This window comes from Tauraco erythrolophus, chromosome 2 (assembly GCF_009769465.1).
Source record: "Tauraco erythrolophus isolate bTauEry1 chromosome 2, bTauEry1.pri, whole genome shotgun sequence".
NCBI classification, from domain to species: Eukaryota; Metazoa; Chordata; class Aves; order Musophagiformes; family Musophagidae; genus Tauraco; species Tauraco erythrolophus.
This window is the reverse complement of record NC_141466.1, coordinates 122,497,589-122,516,769: the sequence shown is the minus strand read 5'-3', so window position 1 is coordinate 122,516,769 and position 19,181 is coordinate 122,497,589. Positions and strand designations below refer to the sequence as shown.

The 19,181-nt window shown below is 50.0% G+C and overlaps 1 protein-coding gene across 1 annotated transcript; it reads right to left on the bottom strand.

Annotated features, from left to right (window-relative positions):
• Positions 1-568: 568 nt before the first annotated feature.
• On the bottom strand, positions 569-10,464 carry CEP68 (centrosomal protein 68). Its single transcript, XM_086631041.1, has 7 exons — positions 10,411-10,464; positions 6,693-7,124; positions 4,750-6,204; positions 3,292-3,414; positions 2,967-3,063; positions 1,944-2,098; positions 569-839 (listed from the first exon to the last, which is right to left on the bottom strand). Exons 1-7 carry the CDS (start codon positions 10,411-10,413, stop codon positions 813-815), a joined length of 2,292 nt encoding a protein of 763 aa, XP_086487167.1. The 5' UTR covers positions 10,414-10,464; the 3' UTR covers positions 569-812.
• Positions 10,465-19,181: the final 8,717 nt, after the last annotated feature.

Here is a 19,181-nt window from a genome sequence, read left to right as displayed (position 1 = left end):
AAGCCCTTTTCTGTTACACAAAGGGTGTGGAAACCCTTTCCGAAGGGTTTGGTAGCACAGACAACTGCACTGGCTGCAAGAGGGGACAGGCACAACTCTTCACCCAGGGAAACCAGCATGGCCCTAATGCTCCTACTGCAGACCACAGGGAACAGCAGGTTATCCGTAACCTGGTTCTTCCCTGGATGTACTCACCTGTTTTTTATTTTATCGATACTCATATTGGCTCTTTGTGTTTAGGCGCAAGAAAACCGGAAGTTAACTAGGCTCCGCTGCAGCAGGGAATGGTAATTACAAATAAGAGTTCAGCTTGCTCCTGAGAACCAGAAGGAGTTGCTATTTCTCAGCTTCTGGCACCTATTTTTTGAAGAGCACGAACAAAACATGAGAACACGGCTATTAAAATCACACGGCTTTACTGAGCAGTGAATTGCACGGCACACTCTGGATTACTTAGTTAAAAAAAAAAACCAAAACAGTGTGTTCCTCACATGTTGCTAACACGCAGAACAGGCCACTTCAATAAAAAAAAGGAACGCCACATTAAAAACCAAACCAAAACAAAAAGGCCATCTGTCCATTCCTCACTCACAAAACTCCCCAAGGTAGCCAGCGCTTTCACTAGCCATCCCAGTGGCCACGTAACTGCCGCACAGCTTGCTTTTCTCAAGCCACAGTATAAAACCAAACTGCAGTCAGCCTGGGCTGGCTCACTCCGAACACAGTGCTCGTACGGATTTTGGCATCTCTGCGAGAGGTGGAAGAGGTGGTTTGGTGTTTGCTGCGTTTCTTCTCAGCCGTCCCGAGACTGGCTAACGCAGGGCTGATAGCGGCAGCACCTGAAATAAAAAGGGGTGACGTTGGCTACTGTGCTTTGGCTGCAGGCCAACAAAAAACAACCAAACCCCCATGCTCTACACTTAACTCACCTCTGCCTACATTCAGTAGCATAGAGGACAGAGTTATGTTATTTAGCAATTTAAAAAAAAAAAAAGACACAACCACCAACTACTTAAGATACTGTTATTCTCCTCTAAAGTGCTGGAAATCATTTTTTTCCCCTTTGCAATTCCAAATTTTAAGGAGTGCCATGGAGTGGGCCATGGGGAAATCAACAGTCTGAGTTAATGGGGGATGGGGGGGGTGGCTGGGAGGGGCCAAGGTTAGCTTGCAGTTCCTTAATTCCTACCTCTTTGTGCTCAGAAGCTGTTAAAAGCCTTCCTGCATCTCCGGCCCCGGTGCCTTGCTAACATCCATGCTCGTTTGGTACAGACAGGGTTTCATAGTGATTCCCAGTCACAGTGTGACTGGCTCAGGGATGTGGCAGCACCCAGCTGACCCCATTCATGCTGCTATGGCTGCCCTCAAACCCCTTTACACTAAAACTGCTGCCACCCTCTCCTGAAACGCTTTTGTCTCTGAAGTTTTATTTGAAGGAGGATAATCAAAAAATCAGCAAACAAGTTTTGTAGCCCATATTTTACACCTGCACTCACTTGCTTCCCTTTCCCACCATGGCATGGCAAGCCAAAATTTTCTTTAAGAAAAAAACCTAACCAACCAAACAACAAAAATATTCCTTCTCCATCTTCCCTCTGCTGTCCAAGTGATTTCGGCAGAACAGCTGTCCGTGCCAGGTGCTGCCTGCCGTGACCTGCCTGCCGGCTCCCCGGGCCCCTCCGAGGAGCTGCCATCGCTCTCATCACGCTCTTGGGTTTCATCAGCTGGTTCTTCCCCTGCTCTTGCCTTGTTTTAAAAACGATGGGCCATCCATTCTGAGCTGGCCCTTGCTTTCTTCTCCTTTTCAGGCTTTCCAAGCATCCGATTAAAAGAAATAATAATAAAGCCTGATGTACAGTGTTTGCTGGTTTCAGTGTTTATCCTCCTATGCTTCCCTCGCACCCCCCTGCCGCAGGAAGGCCGGTGTGCCCCCCGCTGCTTACCCACTGAGCAGCCATCGGCTGCACCCCCTTGTCCTCCAGCCCGTCCTCGCCCGGCGTGGGACCCGCGGCAGCTAGAGCGGACTCGTACAAGTGCTCCGCGCGGGTTTCCAGCTCTTCCGACTGTTTCGCGATCAAACCCAGCGTGTCTTTCAGAGCTGGAAAACAAAACATACGACACAGGTGGTAGCAGCAGGACAATTCAATGTCTGTAAGAGCAGTAAGACAGTTCCACTCGCCCAGACAGACTTTTGAAGGAAATAGAGTGTTAGAAATCAATAAGTGGATCTTCATTCCATTCAAGTTGTGGTGCAGAGTTTGGAGAGGGTGAGAAGTGACCTAGGAGGCTCCAGGTTAAGATAGGGAAATCGAGGCTCCCAGAGGAAACCTTTGGGACTGTGTAAGAAAGCCCATCCATAGCGCAGCACTCGACCACTAAAGCCCCTTTGATGACTGCAGACGCAGCCCACCCTTTAGAAATCCCTTGCGTGCGATGCACCGAATCACCGGAACCAATGCTCCACATGTGCCGCACCACCGGCCAGGCTGGGCTGCTTCCCCAGACTGGCTGCCAACAATCTGCCCCGGATGCACCAAATGCCAGCAGGGTGTGAAAATCACCTCCTCCTGCACTGGACAAAAGAACCTCCTTCCAGTTGCGGGCTGACAGCATCCCACAGCCCAGCGGGAGCTGGCCACGTTGTGTTTAAGATAAAAACCTATGAAGAGACTAGAAGAGGCAGAAACATCCATCGCCCACATCGGATGGCACGGCGCAAGGCAAGGGTCAAGGCTGAGAGCGCTCGGGAGTAATCGCTTCAGCCCTCCAAGTCACCTCACCCCCAAGTCTCCGGGCAGCAACGGAGGTGTAAATCCCTTTTTGTTCCCATACAACTGCTGAATGGCAAACTGCCCACCGCTTCCCCACCCCCACGCACGTGGGGCCAGGGATTTCGGGGGGCGGACACTACGGTCAGCAACACTGGCTGTGTCCATAACCAGCCCTGCTCAAGTGCTCCTCCTCACCTGGCGAATTCGATGCCATGCAGTCGAGGAGAGCTTCTCCCCTCTCCAGCACGCTCTCTGTCAGGCTCCGGTGGTTGGCCACGTCTTTCCTGAACTCCTGGGAAGCGAAGAAGAGGAGCGCTGCTTAGAAGGGTTTTTTCCAAGAGACACACCTGAGGTGGGTTGCCCAGGGAGCATCTTCCCCCGAGCAGGTTCCCAAATTTGACTTTGCACACCTGATGCACCCCACATTGCCCCCCCAGACCGTGCCAGCGATGACTTGCTTCGCACAGCTTGCTGCTCGCAGCACCGAAGAGGGGGAAGAAAAGCCAGAGGTGACACCTACCAAGCAGCGGTGCAGCGATGCCTTCACGCTCTCAGCGTCTGGCGAGGCTGGGACCCAGCCATCGGTGATGTCCGCGACGCTGTACAGCCAACGAATTAGCTCTTCCAGCTGGCAGCAAAACATCTACTTAACGAAGCACAACAAAAGGGGTTACTGGTCTACTTCTGCAGTAAAGACACAGCAGAGACAGGAATAGGTGAGCCGGCGCTGCTTCGGAAAGCACCCGCTCCTCTCCTGCCCGCCCCACACCGCACACAAACATCCCCAAGCTTGGAAAACCAGGGGTTAACAGAAAAAGAAAAAAGGCAAAAAACAACTTAAACCCCTGAACACACCCCAAACCTACTGTGTGGCAAGAATTTAGGCTCACCATGAAACAGCAGCCATGGAGAGGTGTTGGAAGCCAGGAGCACCCAGGCTGAAGGAAGGGGTTTGCCTCCACCACCTCCCAGCCATAGAGCCATCCTCTTCCTCACTGCAGCCAGGCAGTTAATTTGCAGTTGCTTTTCCCCAGGGGTTCGTCTTGTTCAATTAAGTGCTTTCATTTATTTTTAAAGCGTCTCAGTAAGGGATTATTTTTGTAAGACGCTGCATGAAACCCAGGGGCCTCTGCTCGGGGCCTCTGCTCCAGCCCTGCTCCTGCTCCTCCAGAGTCGAGGTTGTGCTCCAAAGCTGAGCTGCTTCTCCCCGGCACCGCGATTTGGGGCGACAGACACACCCTAACGCTGACCCTTTTAAAAGCAGTTATCCCCACACAAAGAGGGGGAACGAGTTGCACTGGTGCCTGCAGCTATGTGCATGATAGTCATTACTCTCTTGCAAACAGCCCAGCATCCAAATTCAGCCTGGGGCTGGGGGGGGATGAAGACGGAGGGGAAGGCAGGGAGCAATCCCCACTGGCTGGGAAGCACAGCACTGGTGGCAGGATGGCCATGAGGCATCACTCACCCAAAAAATAAAAATTCACAAAATAATTCAGGAACTATGGAGAGAAACCCTGCCAGTTCTGCCTGGCCTCATTATACCCTTAAGCAGGTCCCAGCCCGGGGAAGATGAGCGAACCGAGGCTGAAGGGCAAGGCGGGCCACACTGGGTTAAACAGGTGGAGTGATGGGGCAAATCCAGCAAAAGCTGGATTTCGTGCTGGTCCAGCCTCAACCACAGCTCTCACATCATCCTGGTGTGGTGGCGCTGCAGGACGGGCGGGCTGGGGAAAGCCGAGTGCCACGTTTCCAGTGAGCTTAGCCCCATGATGCTGAGCCCCAGGAAAAGTGAGATGGAGCAAGATCCCATCAGAAGAAATTATCTGCTCTGGTGAGCCTCCCTGCATAAACGACTACCAGCTGCCAAACACCAAACATCAGGCAGAAGGGGAAGCCTAATTAATTGTGCCACAAATACAGGCCTGTTTTATGCAAGATCTTCCCATAAAAAGCTTTATTTCTACTCCCAGCCTACCTTGACGCACTGGGCGAGGGACTCGCTCTGCTGGCTCTTCTTCAGATGCCCCTTCACCCGTGGTTTATTTAGGTACGGCCCATCTAATGTGTCCCTGAGATCGGTTGGTAGATGAAGTCCCCGCAGAGGATCTCTACGGATCGGGCCAGACGATTCCATGTTTTCCCAGCCGAGCTTTCGAGAGCGGCAGGGGTGCCACAGCCCAGCATAATCCTCGATATTCCCTTTTTCGTCCCTGCCACGGGCTTCTCTGAAAGGAGCCAAGTCAGACAAAGGGGGCTGCCTGCTGTCGCTGTGACATGGAAGGTTACGGTGGTCATGTCCTGGTGTCCTTATAGTTAAGGAAAGATCGGACAAAAACCAAGCCAGCCTTTCCAGCTCCCGCAGTCTCGGAGGCAGGGAGAGAAACTCTTCATCGCCCTCCCACTCTTTCCTCAGGGGGAGCACTCGTGTTGTAGGTATAAACCTACTTGTGCTCTTCACCTGCCCTTCATGGTTCGGAAAAGGGCTCCCTCTGGTACACCAGCTTCTCCCATCCGCAGCAGGGTGGCTGAACGAACCTGGCCTGGCTGATTCCGTCGTCACATCCGTCGCAAAACCTCTGGAAGGATGAGAGGAAGCATTCTTTGTGAAGGATGTTTTTGCAGCAGCCGAAGGTTCATAGTATGAGCCAGCTCCTGAGCGGCCTCCTTTTCCAGGCCCTGGAGTGGAAAACCTCTTTGCAGCGGCCAGGAACCTCTGACAACCATTTTCTCCACTTCCCTGTGCCTGCCTACCTCGGCTGTAGATGCTGGTGGACCTCGATGTGCCCTCAGGGGAAACAGAAAAGCTGTCCAAACCTATTCCTGAGTCGTGGAGAAAGGGCTCTGGCATCTTTCCTAGCTTGTATCTCGGCTTCAGTGGATAAGCGTAATCCAGCAAGTCCTCGTACTCTTTATTGGGGTTCCAGTGGGGTGAGCGACGATCTGGAGATGGGGGTAAGGAATCCGGTATGGCACACGCCCAGTAGTCAGCTTGGTAGGATGACATCTTTCTGATGCGCTCCATGGCGGCGCAGTCATCAAGCAGAGGACGGAAGGGCTTGCGCGCCCGCAGCGCCCTGCCTTCTGCTGCACCCCACCGACAGCACGGGGCCTGGGGGGCGGTGGCCACAGGAGAAGGCACGTCCGCACTGGCCAGCAAGCTTTGGGACAGCTCTTCGGAGAGCCCATTGTCTCCTGAAGACGGAGTAGAGAAGCTTGATGCGGAGCGGCTCCGCAGGGTGCTTGCGGGGCTGAGAGGGGTTTGGGGCTGCAGGAGCTCCGGGGTGGAAGAAAATGGGGATCGAGCTCCCAGCCTTTGGCTCCGCCGGCCGGCACAGGCATTGTGGCAGCTGCCAGAAAGGATGCTCTCCTCTGCAGAGCTGCGCTGGCTGGGAGGGCTGGACACCGGCTCCCAACAGTCCGACTCCTTCACCTGCTCCAGAACAAGGAGGAAAAGGAAAGGGAGAGAGAGAGGCATAAAATGAAGCACAGTATCCAGACAAAAGGCTCCTTTGTGCCAGGACAGGGAGATAAAAGCCTGGCCCCACTGTGAGGAAAGGCTTGAAGGTGAACTCTGTTCCATTTGTGAGACGGCACACAGCTGCCTGGAGCCAGTAGTGGGACTTGTTTTTAAGAAAAGGCATCCCGAGAGCTTGGGAAGCTGCACGAGTCATTCGGCAGCAAGAGGCACTTATTTAACGAGCTCCGTCCCGAGTGACTTTCCAGCTCCGTGGCAGCAATATGGGAACGGAGGCAACGGCTCAGGTGTTGGAACCCAAGCCCTTAGCCTGAGGCTGGGGTGGGCATACCGTGGCTGGAGGAGATGGAAAGCCCTTGCCAGGACAGCCCAGACAAACAAGTCCCCACCTCTCCTGGGACCTCCTGGTGATGCAGCAACACCTGTACGTACAACCCTCTCACCTGCTGCTCTCCAGAGGAGAGGAACCGGTGGCTAACGTGACGAGGGACATCATCACCACCGTCAGCGGCTCTATGAATTAACGTCTCTGTCTCTGAGAGGCTTGCACTGGCTCTAGGAAATCTGGATGCGGATGCTGAAGACACTTCTTGGCGATAGCTCGAGGCTCCCTGGGTAACACCAGCGGCCAAGCCACCGCGTCTACTCATTGCCATGCTCTCCGTCTCTTCCAGGCAGGGCTTGGCTTCCTCTGCCCCTAGAAGCCGGCGCAGGCTGTGCGATAGCTCGGGGTAGTCCATCTCCACTTCCGCGCAGTCCCACCTACCATCGCCCTCAGCATTCCCACTCAGTGAGGCTTCAGAAAGTGATTTTCCCACATCCACAGCCATCAGGACAGAACTTCTTCCGCAAGACGATGCCGAGCCTCGGGCTCTCTGAAATACACAACACACAGTAGTAGTGGCAACTCGCCATCCCCACTCATCTCCACGCCAAGTAAAGAAACTGGGTATGTCTAATAATGAAGATTTTAAGCATGTTCTGGGTCAGATCCCAAAAATCATAAAGTTGCATCTTGGTGCATCAAGTAGGATAGGGGAAAGAGGAAACCTTGATGTCCCAGCAGTGTTTTCTGGTTTTGAGGACATGACACACAGGGAAAATCTAACGAAAGCTCTCGACGCTCTGAGAACGAACCTGTGCTTTATGCCTTGCTGTCACGGTGCAACTCTCTCCTCAATTAATGGCCAATGTCACCAACAGTTTGTACACCACGAGGTTACTGGGCCCAAATGAGACACCATTAACTAGGGTGTAAATGACCTGCTAGTGAGGCTGAGCCCTGAATGCCATTGGGGCGGAAAGCGGAGGGATTTTCAAGGGACAAACTCAAAACCTTGAAATGGAAGCCATCCAGAAGTGAGAAGTATATATAAAAAATTAGAGGGGGAGGTAGGAGGCTGTAAAACCCAAACTTGGCGCTTAGCTCTGCAGCTTCTATCTCTATTCTTGAAATTAACTCTCTGTGAAATTAATTAATGGAAATACTTGCTCAACCGATGACACATTTTCAAGCCAAGCCCGTTGCATCTTGCTGCAAATCCTTCTAACATGAGATGTTACTCTCGAAGCCTGAGTCACAGGTGCTCCACACACACAGGTGCTCCACCACTACCCTCTTGCTGCCCACGCTGGACTCAGGTGAGGAGCTGCAGCAGGACGACCGATGGGCCAAATCAAAGCGACTGAATATAGCACGTGAGGGACCTTGTTCTGCCAACACCGGATGGAACTGAGTGCCTCTGCTTGTGTTCACCAAGCTAGCAGAACCCAAAAAACACTCTCAACACAAATGACACTCCCTGCAGAGCATCAAAACCGGCGCTGCCAAAATTCCCATGGGTGGGCTCTGCGTCGCTCGGTCACAAGTGGGCATCCTCAGAGCCCCGGGAATACTGAAGTCTATTCCACCAACTCCAGTCCAAATCAGGGTGCCGGCATCAGGAAGACACTGGCAGTGTGGTTTTGCTGGTACCCACCCAGCTAGTGTGGGGCTAGCCACCGAGAGGCCAGCCAAGGGAGCATCAACAGCAAACTCAACTTAAAAAGTAATTTTTTTAAAAAAGGAGGAAAGAAAGTATTCCCAAACAATACTTGGAAGTGGGAAATGAGTTGATACTCACGCCCTCCGTCAGCTCTTTTGTCACGATCTCGTTTAGTGATCCACCCCTCCGGCGACGGGGGTTTTCCCATGGGCAGAGCCCTATGTACGCGAACAAAGGGTGGCGGGGCGACGCGCCGGGTCTCCAGGGGAGACCGAATCCCTGGCACGACCCGTGGCAGGCACCGCAGCTGCCTTCCCCCTCCCCGAGAGCCAGCAGCCTGTGCAACTCCCGGGCAGCTATATTCAGCACGGCAGCAGCTGCGGAGCGGGCGGGCAAAGCCTGGGCTCTCCCAGCCCTCCACGCAAGCCGTGTCCCTCATCCGACACCTGGACTCGCCCACTTCATCGCTTAAGTCGCTACCGAATAACAGCCCTATGTGCAGCACGTTATCCTAAAATCGACTGTATTGCTCTCTTTTTCCCCTGAAAAAAGTCATCTATCCAAACAAAAAGGCATGGCAATTGCAATAAATGTAATTGATAAACCTACCCCTGCTAAATTCCTTACATATTGTACAACAACAAATCACTAAAATAAACAAGACATATACGCTTACGTGGAACAGAAGGTAGACTTCTGGTGCTAACAGAAGGAGCGTCCCAATCCACTCATGAACCCAAGTGTGTCTCACACACAGCACCTGTGTGATTTCTTTACATATCCATCATACAGATTTTTAAGGCCAGTGGTCTTTAAGCCCCAGGAGGCAGCCCCCCGTTACCCGCCAGCCTTCACCAATTCTCATGTGGTCCCTCTCAATTACTTTGTTTAGACAGTCTCGCGAGCAAGTATTAGTGAACCACATGCCAAAAGGTCAAATCCAACTTATAGGTGATTTAAATGCCCAGAAAATCCCCTGAGATATATGTTTGCCAGCTTTGAAAGCCAAGACCTTTGCCACGAGGAGAAACGATGCTCATCGGTTGGATTCCTCCTCTTCCAACCAAAACCTAATAAGCAAAAAGCTGCCGGGGTGACAAATCGTAAGGTACCATGTATTAAATTCCAGGATTTGTTTCAGAGCCACACAGCCTCCTTCAAATTCACCACGCTGGGTGCAGGTGATTCAGCAGAGAACATCACTAGTTATCATGACATGAAGGGGCATCTCACTGGCTCTAATCCCTCCTTGCACGTACCAGCAGCGCTGTACATCCAAAAATGATCCAGTAAATAGAAACTTAAACAGAGAGGAGGATGCTGGACACCTGCTGTTTAGGACATATCAAATGCCTCGACAATCAGTTCTGTTGTTGGGTAGTGATTTTAAAAAACATATAAAAGAAAGAAAAGCTTAACAAGGCATCAGAGCAGACTTTAAAGTTTTAAACTGAATGTGCAGCAATTCATGATCGACCTCGGCACCTCTTTATTTTTAAAAGATGCCCTGTTAAATTCAAAGTGATGTTGAACACCGTTATCTCCACCAGATCTAGTGGCTTGAGTCATATGTCAGTCAGCATAGTAAAAACAACTATAAAAACATAAACAAGCTTGACCTTAAATTTGAAAAGCACATCTTAAGCAACATTAAAAAAAAATTATAGGTTACAACTCGACTGTTATTTTGGTAACGGTATGCAGGAGCACGAGGGCTGAACTATTCTGAACTTTCAAGACTATTTGTTGATCTTATGGATGCAGCAAGCAGTGATATACATTTCTGTGACACCATCAGTCTTTAAAAAAAGAGTAAGTGCTGGTTCACAGGTTCAGTAAGTCTCCAGAAGCTAACTGGAAGCTAAAGAGAAACCAGGAAACCTGACAACTCTCACTTGTACATCTGCTTTTTTCAGAATTTGTAAGGATATTCCAAAGGCCACCAGAGATCTCGCTGCATTTTCTAAAACCTCTAAGTCAGGCAGCTAATTTCAATTAATTTCCAGAGGAGCTGGACACGCAACCACACTTGGATGCAAACTAGATAGAGAAGTCACACACGTCCCATAGGCAGAACCATCAGGCAAAAAGTTGGATTTCAAACCAGACTGAAAACACTAACACTGCTAAACGCGACTCTCAACTACATGAGCATCTAGAAAATAAGGTTTCTCACCATTTTCCAACAAAACTGTAAAAATTCAGAGGTCGGGTTGCCGGTGGCAGCGATACATCAAAATAAACCTCACGAAGGGAAGATGCAAGCCCAGATCTTCGGGCAGGGCTGACACGGCTATGAAGAGAGACGTACGACCACAGCTTTAGGCACGATGGAGACTTTCCACTGGCCTTAAAACGATGGGAAAACAGCCAGAAATCCCAGCTACACCCGAGCCCTCAATTGTCTCACCAGCGATGAGGTGGCACAGGAACGCTACCCAGGATCGTTTTTTTCAGATAACAGATGAAGACAGTGGCTGTTTCATTCATTTCAACAGGGTGAGGTCTGTGGGGACGTCTCAAGAAAAGCGATCCCTGGACTTTTCCACGTCGTGGAAAGCAAGCTGCCTGCCAAAGAGCTGCACAAAACCCAGCGGACAACGCGAGCTCTGTCCCAACGAGTAACGTCCCACCGCCCGTGGGAATCACTTGGCTGGCGGACCAACAACAGCAGATGACGCCAATAAAGTTTCTGTCTCCCACCAGCTCTGGTTTTGCTGGGGAGGGTTGGGGTTTTTTTTCGTTTTTCTAGGGAAAAAACACACTGCTCTTGCCGTTCGGGCCTGCGGGACCTGAGTTTTGGGGTTTTTTTGCTTCTTTTCTTGCACGTTTTCTGCCCGAAAAGCCCTGAAAAAATGGCAGATTAACCAAAAAAAAACAACAAAAAAAGAGAAATAAAAGCAATAAAGCCGAGGAGGCACCGCACTCTGCGGATGCCCTGAAGGCTGGAGACACGGATACAACGCGCCACGGGTAACGGGAACGCGCTTCCAACGCGAAAGCCGCCCGCTCCTCCCCTCCCCCGGCCCTCTCCGAGACCTCCGAGCGCGGCCCCCGGGCGGCCACGGCACCACCCGCTGCTCCTCCTCGGTTCCCCCCCCCCCCCGCCGCCCCGGGCACCGCCGCGCCCCGGCCCGCACCTACCGAGCGGCGGCCCCCGGTGCCCCCGTCGCCCCGCCCCTCGCCCTGCGTCCCAGCCAATGGGATCGCGGGTGTCTACGTCACAAGGGCGCCCTCGCGGCCCGGCAGCCAATCAGAGCGGAGCGTGGCGCTGCGCCCCGCGGCCGGGAGCGATCCCTCCTCTCCGGCCCCGCTTCCGGCCCTGTTCCCGACACCTCTCCGGCCGCGCTCCCGGCCCCGCTCCCAGCAGTCGGCCGAGCACGGGGTGGAGCAAATTAGCCGCCTGGCAGCGGGGACTCGAGGAGCCCCCCGAGGCCGGCGGGCGCTGCCGTTACTGGAGCAGCGTCGCCTCCAGCGCCCTTGAGGAGCCCGTTGCCACTTTCGGGTGTTTCCTTTTATCCGGTAGACGGACCTTCCCGGACAGCCTCCGCTCCTCTCCGGGTGTTACCGCGCTGTTTCTGGAGTGGAAAACCATCTAAAACTGGTATTGCCTGAACAACGACTGTTGCATAAACAGCAAATGGATCTTAGCGTCCAACAAGCACAACCCAATGCCCCTTCCGGAGGCGGGAGGAGGTCCCGCCCCCAGACCTTCCCGCGCAGTGGAGCGTGGCCGGGGGCCGGCTGTCGGATGCTGGGGGTGCCTGCCCTTCGGGCAGCTTTTTGGGTAGCTCCTCAGGCCATCCTCTTGGAGCAGGTTGGGGTTTGTACCTGGCCAGACCCTTCTTCGGGCAATATCCCGACATATGCCCGTGTCCCGTAGAAAGTACAAACCTTTCTTCTTATGCCTGTCCATAGGCTGATTCTGGGTTTTGTCCGCACCATCTGCTCCTGGAGCTTATTTCTTAGATAGTGGTGAGATCTCCTAGGGGTCAGTTATCTGATAAAGGACTTTATGAACGACATTGCTGCCAGCTTTAGGCCATGAAGGACCAAAGAAACATCTCTGGTTTGCTCAGCAGGCTGGTGGCACGGTGAGGGCCACAACCCAGGTATCCCGAGTCCCCAGGTGGTGCTTCGGACTGCCGGCCCCATTCCTCAGCCCTGCAGCACGCTCCAGCTCTGCCACCCCGTGTATTATGGTCCAGATTCCCAGCTGCTATGACCCAGGTTCATTCTACTGACCTCAATGGAACTGGCCCTGTTTACCATCCTGGGGGATCCTGCTTTTTTTCTTTAGAGAGACAGAGCGGGAGTATCTTCTTCAGGGCTGCTTTAAAAAGCAGAGCTGTAACACGGCGGTATAACATGGTACGGTGCTCTCAGAAGAACGCACAGCCAACAAAAAGCCCACATCATCTCTGTTCCTGCGTAATATTTCTATATTTGGGGTTTCTCTGATGACTGTTACAGCAGGTCTTCCAGAGGGCTGCACATCCCCCTGCCTCAGATGCACGCTTTTGAGAGTCGGCTTTTTTGTTGGAATTCACACAGGCAAAGCCCTTGTGAAAGAAAAGTCCTTTAAAATGTTGTTTATTGCTTATTCTCCACGGAGCCAGCTGCCTGCCAGTAGAGGCTGTGCTGATTTCAGGCGAGCTGAAAGGCTGAAGCAGACACGGATGGGTCATGATTCCTACCCAGGCTCGGCTGTTTTTAGCTGGCTTAAATTACTTGCAAGCTGCCAGACATTGTTCTCGGAGCTGAATAGCACTCGGCTGCGGTCTCAGCCCTGACAGGAAAGGTTCGTGTCCTGTTCCGCCTCCGATCAAACAAGTGCCAGGATGTCTATGAGAACAGCCAGAGCACTGCAAAATCTTTCCCCTCTCCTTGGGCTCATGCTGAGATGGTGTCAACAAACAAGGGGGGAATAAACTGGTGATCTAAAGGAAAGATTAATTAGAAATTGCAGGGACATGATACCGATTTTCATCTGCCAACATCTGGCCCTCTTGGTTAGGAACTTTGCTGAAGAGAAACTAGTTTATTTGATCTATAATATAGGGTCAAGTCCAGCCAAACCCCCACTTAAGGTCACTCAAGGCTGGCAAAGACTAAGGAGGATGTTTTCTTGCTGATTTGAGGCCTCAGGATTCTTTCAGATTTGTGTTTTTCAGCAAGAAGTTTCTTTCAGCAAGAAGTTTCTTCCAGCAAACCCAAATGATTTCAACCAATCTGTGGATGTCAGCATTTCAGCAGTAATCCCCATATATATGACATGAAGTAGAGCTTGCTTATGATGATCAGATTTGAAAGCAGTGCATTTCTAGTACATGAGAAACTGGGGTAGGAATACATTTTCTTCAAAAACTTCTGTCTTCCTGGTGAGAATATCCATGGTTTTGTACAGAATTAGATCCGTCAGCAGCACCAGCTGTATATATCCTGAGTTTCAGTATGCCCATAACCAGTGATGTGCTGTTATCCAGAGTTTTTGGCACATCGATTTGTAATTTCTCTCTACCTTGAACAGTCCCACTCTACAAGCCAGGCAGTTAACACTCTGCAATGAAACCTGAAGCCTGGATGTGCACCATATGCTCTTGCATAGCATCTGCACTATCTTTGGCATCACATTTCAGTCTAACAATGCAAATGTTTGAGATGGGTGAGATGTCAGCAAATGCAGGGCTTGGACCTGACCTATTTGTTCCCAGAGCCTTCCTAGCCATTATTAATAGAGTACTGCAGTGAAAAGAAAAAAAAAACTGGTTGTAATCACTTTGCCATCCTTTGGCCAGCAGTATGGTGTTGTCTGTGGGGAGGATTTGCCTGCGTTTGGAAAATTATTCCATTTCTGATGCTGTGCCACTGACAGCCAGAGAGTTAATATTACATGTCACCCATCAGTACAGCTGCCTATCTTCCAGTGTTACGTTTTCCTTGAGGTGGGAAGGTGCTGCCACAAGCCTTGTTTGCTTCTGTTGGCTATGCCTAAAGTGATTGACATTATTCCCCTCCTGGGTTAAAATCACTCAGGCACTGATTTATAAAAATACCTATGTTGCAACCTGACAGTGCTGCATTCCTCATTCCTTAAGGACAGGCTGGCTGGCAAACTCTCTCACCTGTGGTTCTGGGCAGGAGCCATCTTCGTACAAACTGCTCAGGACTCTGCTCGCTGTGCACTCGCTCTGCCTAACCCCTGTCTGAAAGGTGTTTGCAGGGAGAGGTCCTTCTCTTCTTGAGGCCGACAACTCTTTTCTTTTCCCCAGAGGTCAGGATTTCCACATCTTGGACCGTTCTCCTTGTGCTCCTCTTGATTCTCACTCTTTGGGCCACGTTTCTTTGAAGCTCAACACCTAAACCTGGTCCAAAACTCCAGCATGGGCTTGGCTATGATTAGGCAATACTGGTATGGAAGTCCAGGCTGTGGTCCTGTTTACACAGTGCAGGGCATTTGACTCATGCTTCTGACTGCCCATAACTTTCTGCTCCTGCTCCTCAATCCACCATTTCCCACCAGTATTAGTGCAGTTAATTACTCTAATCTAGCTTAATTCTTTGAAGCCTGTTTCCCAGACCCTCTCTCAATTTTTCTGATGTTGCTATGAATTTCAGCCTTGTGCTTTTCCATGTGCCCAGACCTTCTCCTCCAGGTGAGATCTGCAGATTTTTATCTGTTCCAACATTTGTGTCACTAAGCAACTACTTATGGTCCTAGACCTACGGTAGGTCCCTGAGAAATCTAGTTGTTCAGCTGGACAGTCGCTCCAGTAATGCCTAAATAAGCAGGTTTGAACTCAGCCATGTTGCTTTATCTTCATTATAAAGTCACGGGAAGACTCATCAAAAGCCTACAAACTTTCCCCCGCTCTTCTAGATCACCATAGGTACTACTGCACTATTACTAAATATTTCCTAAAAAAGGTAGCTACTTCTTTTTCTTCCTGATTTTGGAGATGCACCTGAAAATACCACTTAAGCACACCCAAGGCAGCTGACGAATGAAACATATAAGGCCAGATTAATGATGATCAGAGTCAAAACTAGAGTGTCAATACTGAAGTGCAGAGCTATGAAACCCAGTGCTAGCAGCCGGGCAATTTCAGTTCTTCACCGCTCGGTTGCTCAGCTGGACAGAGTGGCAGGATTTAGCCCAAGGAAAAGGACAACTAGAAATTGCACTTCGCCCTTCTGGCCACACGATGTACCCATCACACCACAAACAGTCTGGCCGGCCCGGCAGCAACAGGCGACCCAGCCACAAAGGCAGGTGTTTCAAGTTTCCATATTTCCCCAAAGCTTCTCCTTACCTCTCTCCAGGTCCTCTAAAACACCCACACAGCTGCAGATCAGGGCTAGGTGCCGTGGTGCAGAGGGGGATGAATGGGATGGAGTTGGTGTGGTCCAGATGCTTCATCTTTCCTCTTGTTGGATGCAGGTGACACATTGCTGTGAAATAAATAGGCGTCAGCTGGTCAAGAGGTGGTGGCAGCTTTCAATCAATGTGAATTATAATGGACAATGAATAATTAGGATTAATTTTACTTTTTAAATGTGAGATTTTACTGCTGCTTTCAGTGGGGAATGCGAGGGATTTCTTTTTCGTTCTAATTGCTGGGATGTCTTGGCCCTTTGTCATTTGTATGTTGTCCTGAGTGAAACTGAGAGGCTCTTCAAAACCAAAGCTGGGATCTGCAGGGAACCAGTCATCGGTGCAGAGATTTGTAAAAGAAATATTGAGATTGATATGAATGAAAATCTGTTCATGTAAACATCAGAAGGAATAGCAGAGCAGGGGGGTTAAGAACGGCTTGTATTCCTAACAAATGACACCATTCCCAGCAGAAAAAGTTGAGACTATGTTGTTTTTGTGAAGCCCAGAAGGTCTGCACACACAACTCATTCGTGGAAGACCCTTCTCTCTGATAACAGGAGGATGGCAGCATATCACATCTCCCATTCCTTCCCCTGACAGCCTAGCAGGAAGAGGACTGCAGCAAAGGATCACCACAAAACAACTGTCAATTCTTAAAGATTATTAAAGAACTGCCCCAAAACTGGAGGTTTAGTGAAGATTTGACAGCCATCATCTCTTATTGTGTAAGTTGCACACAAGTGAGTAGGGCCCAGACCACTTGAACAACCACGTCTCATTGCTTGTGAGTGTGAGTGAATGAAATCTGTAGGGGAACAGTGCAGGCAGGTAAAATCAGCTTAAAATTTAAATAAATACCATATTCCCCTTCTGTAAGGTCTATACTGAGCTTGGCCATACTGGTTCCCTACCTCAGTAAGAATGGTACTAACAGGACAAAGCCCAGAGCCTTCAGGATGCTCAGCGAGTCAAATTACTCAAGCCGATTAACGATGCAGTACCAGAGAAGCTTAATGAGAGGCTCAACATGAGCCGGCAGTGCGCTCATGCGGCCCAGAAGGCCAACCGCATTCTGGGACGTATCAAGAGAAGCGTGGTCAGCAGGTCGAGAGAGGTGATTCTCCCCCTCTACTCTGCTCTTGTGAGACCCCACCTCAAATACTGTGTCCAGTTCTGGTGTCCCCACCATAAGAAAGACATAGATCTGTTGGAGTGTGTTCAGAGGAGGGCCACAAACATGATCCAGGGGTTGGAGCACCTCTGCTACGAGGACAGGTTGCAGGAGCTGGGATTGTTCAGCCTTGAAAAGAGAAGACTTCGGGGGGACCTAATAGCTGCCTTCCAATACCTGAAGGGAACCTACAGGAAGGCTGGGGAGGGACTTTTTACAAGAGTGTCTGCTGATAGGACAAGGGGAAATGGGTTTAAGTTGAAGGAGAACAGATTTAGATTAGATCTTAGGAAGAAATTCTTCAGTATGAGGGTGGTAAGACTTTGGAATAAATTGCCCTGAGAAGTTGTGGATGCCCCATCCCTGGAGGTGTTCAAGGCCAAGTTGGACAGAGCCTTGAGTAGCCTGATCTAGTTGAGAGGCGTCTCTGCCCATGACAGGGAGGTTGGATTAGATGATCTCTACGGTCCCTTCCAGCCTATGCTATTCTATGATTCTATGATTTGGTTGCTGTTGGTTGGAACCTACTGGGTTTGTGAGATTTGAGTTGCGAATGTTTGTAGGCCTCTCTCAAACTCTAGTAGCAGTAGGTATTTTCATCTAATCATACTCCAGCACACCACAATGAAGAGAATCCAGATCTGCCTGATTGTGTACATGTTTCAGTGACACAGTAATTACAGTAATTTACATCACATTGCTGATCACTATCCTTCGGAGAGGGTGAAGTCTTGTCACCCAAGCCTGTGGAGTGGCTTTATGTTGCGCCTCTGAACCTAGCTTCCAGAGCCAGTTAGTAATTTGCCTGGTCCCTGGCATATATTTTGACAAACCCAGCCCTTATGATCATGAGGATAACTTTCAAAACGTGGAAATAAATTCCAGCTGCTACTCTGCCCAGTCTAAAACCACAGGTATCTTCCGTAGCATGGCATGATGGCTCGACTCTGACATCTAAGATGCAAGAACTTGCAAGAACAGCAAGTTAGCTGTAAGCTTGCCAAGCTATTTTCATGCACATCACAGCTCAGGAGGCTCCCGAGAGGTACAACATCCTTGTACGTCCGCTTGAATACTCATAATGGGGAGAAAGCAGACATTCGATTTTCAACAAGCTACAATCATCAATCTACATATTTGGAAGATGATCTGTTAGCACAGCTGTATCATACAACCTGTTTGACTCAAACCATTCATTTCACAGCAGAACGAAATGGTGGTGTCTTCCATTTAACTAACTCACAAAGCACTTCCCTATAATTATATCCATCTTAATCTGACAAACTGGTGATTAAAAAAAAAAAGAAGGAAGGACTAATCTGCTCCTTGGCCGTAATTGCATTTCCTCTGCAAATATTAAGTTACAACGATAGCAGCTGCTTTTGTTATAAATTTATTTTTAAATGTTTTTCTTCATGTCAGCTAGACAAATGTGTGTTGGTTGCCTTCTGTATCTACTCATAGTTAGGACTTTTTAGAAGGAAGAAGCGGGGAGCATTTTCCTGAAAATTCTCTTCCTCTTAAAAAAAGATGAAATGATAAATGAATTGGAAAGCGTGTGGCCAGGCTGGTAAGTGATGGTAGAAAACCAAAATCAAGTCATTGAACTTTATTTAGAACTCCTTCCAACTTTTATTTCTTTGTTGAAATATCGTAAGAAACTTTATCTATTTTGGTTGGTGTTAATAATAATGCCTGGCAAGCTCTAATAGTGTCTGGCTTGAGTCAGCTGGGACTCAGTCTAAGGCTTGACTCAGTTCTCCTTAACGACAAGCAATCATTCCATGTTTTTCCACGGGTCTCACAAAGCTTCATGTGTTTCAAATGGCGAGGCACCACAGCTCTGACAACCTCCACTTACCTCAGAAGATTTCAGAAAACCTGCTTGGTTTAGGCAGCAGCAGCCTCCGTATCCAAAGCTGCATTTGAATGGATAGGGGTTAACGTGCTGTCGTGGGTTAGGCCACTTGGGCAACCAAACCCCCCACGGTCGTTCACTCACACTCCCCCAGCCCCGAGGATGAGGGAGAGCATTAAAGGATAAACGGGAAACGCGTGGGTTGAGATAAGAACAATCTAATACAGATGATTTAATACACAGTGTAGATGCTCATCACCCCTTCTTATGCGAAGCCCGTCTTGTCCCGAAGCTGCAATCCCGGACGAACGCGAGGACCCGAAATAGAGAGGGGCAGAGAGAGAGATAGTACTCTGAGGGTGGGAGTACTGGGAGAGAGAGGGGGAAAAAAAAAAGGCAATAGAGCAAAAGCACAGAAGTGCAAAAGAGCAGAAGCGGCGAAAGAGCCAAAGCGCAAAAGCCCTTCTGTCCGGCTGACCCTCACTTTTATACTGGGCATGATGCTGCGTGATATGGAATACTAATTGGCCAGTTTGGCCC

What these genes read in the sequence shown, in the direction of transcription:
- CEP68 (XM_086631041.1), bottom strand. An exon ending in CATCGCTGCACCGCTGCTTG is followed by an intron (nt 3,064 to 3,291) that starts GTAGGTGTCACC and finishes TTCGCTTCCCAG; the next exon opens with GAGTTCAGGAAAGACGTGGC. An exon ending in AGCCGATGGCTGCTCAGTGG is followed by an intron (nt 840 to 1,943) that starts GTAAGCAGCGGG and finishes TTTTTATTTCAG; the next exon opens with GTGCTGCCGCTATCAGCCCT.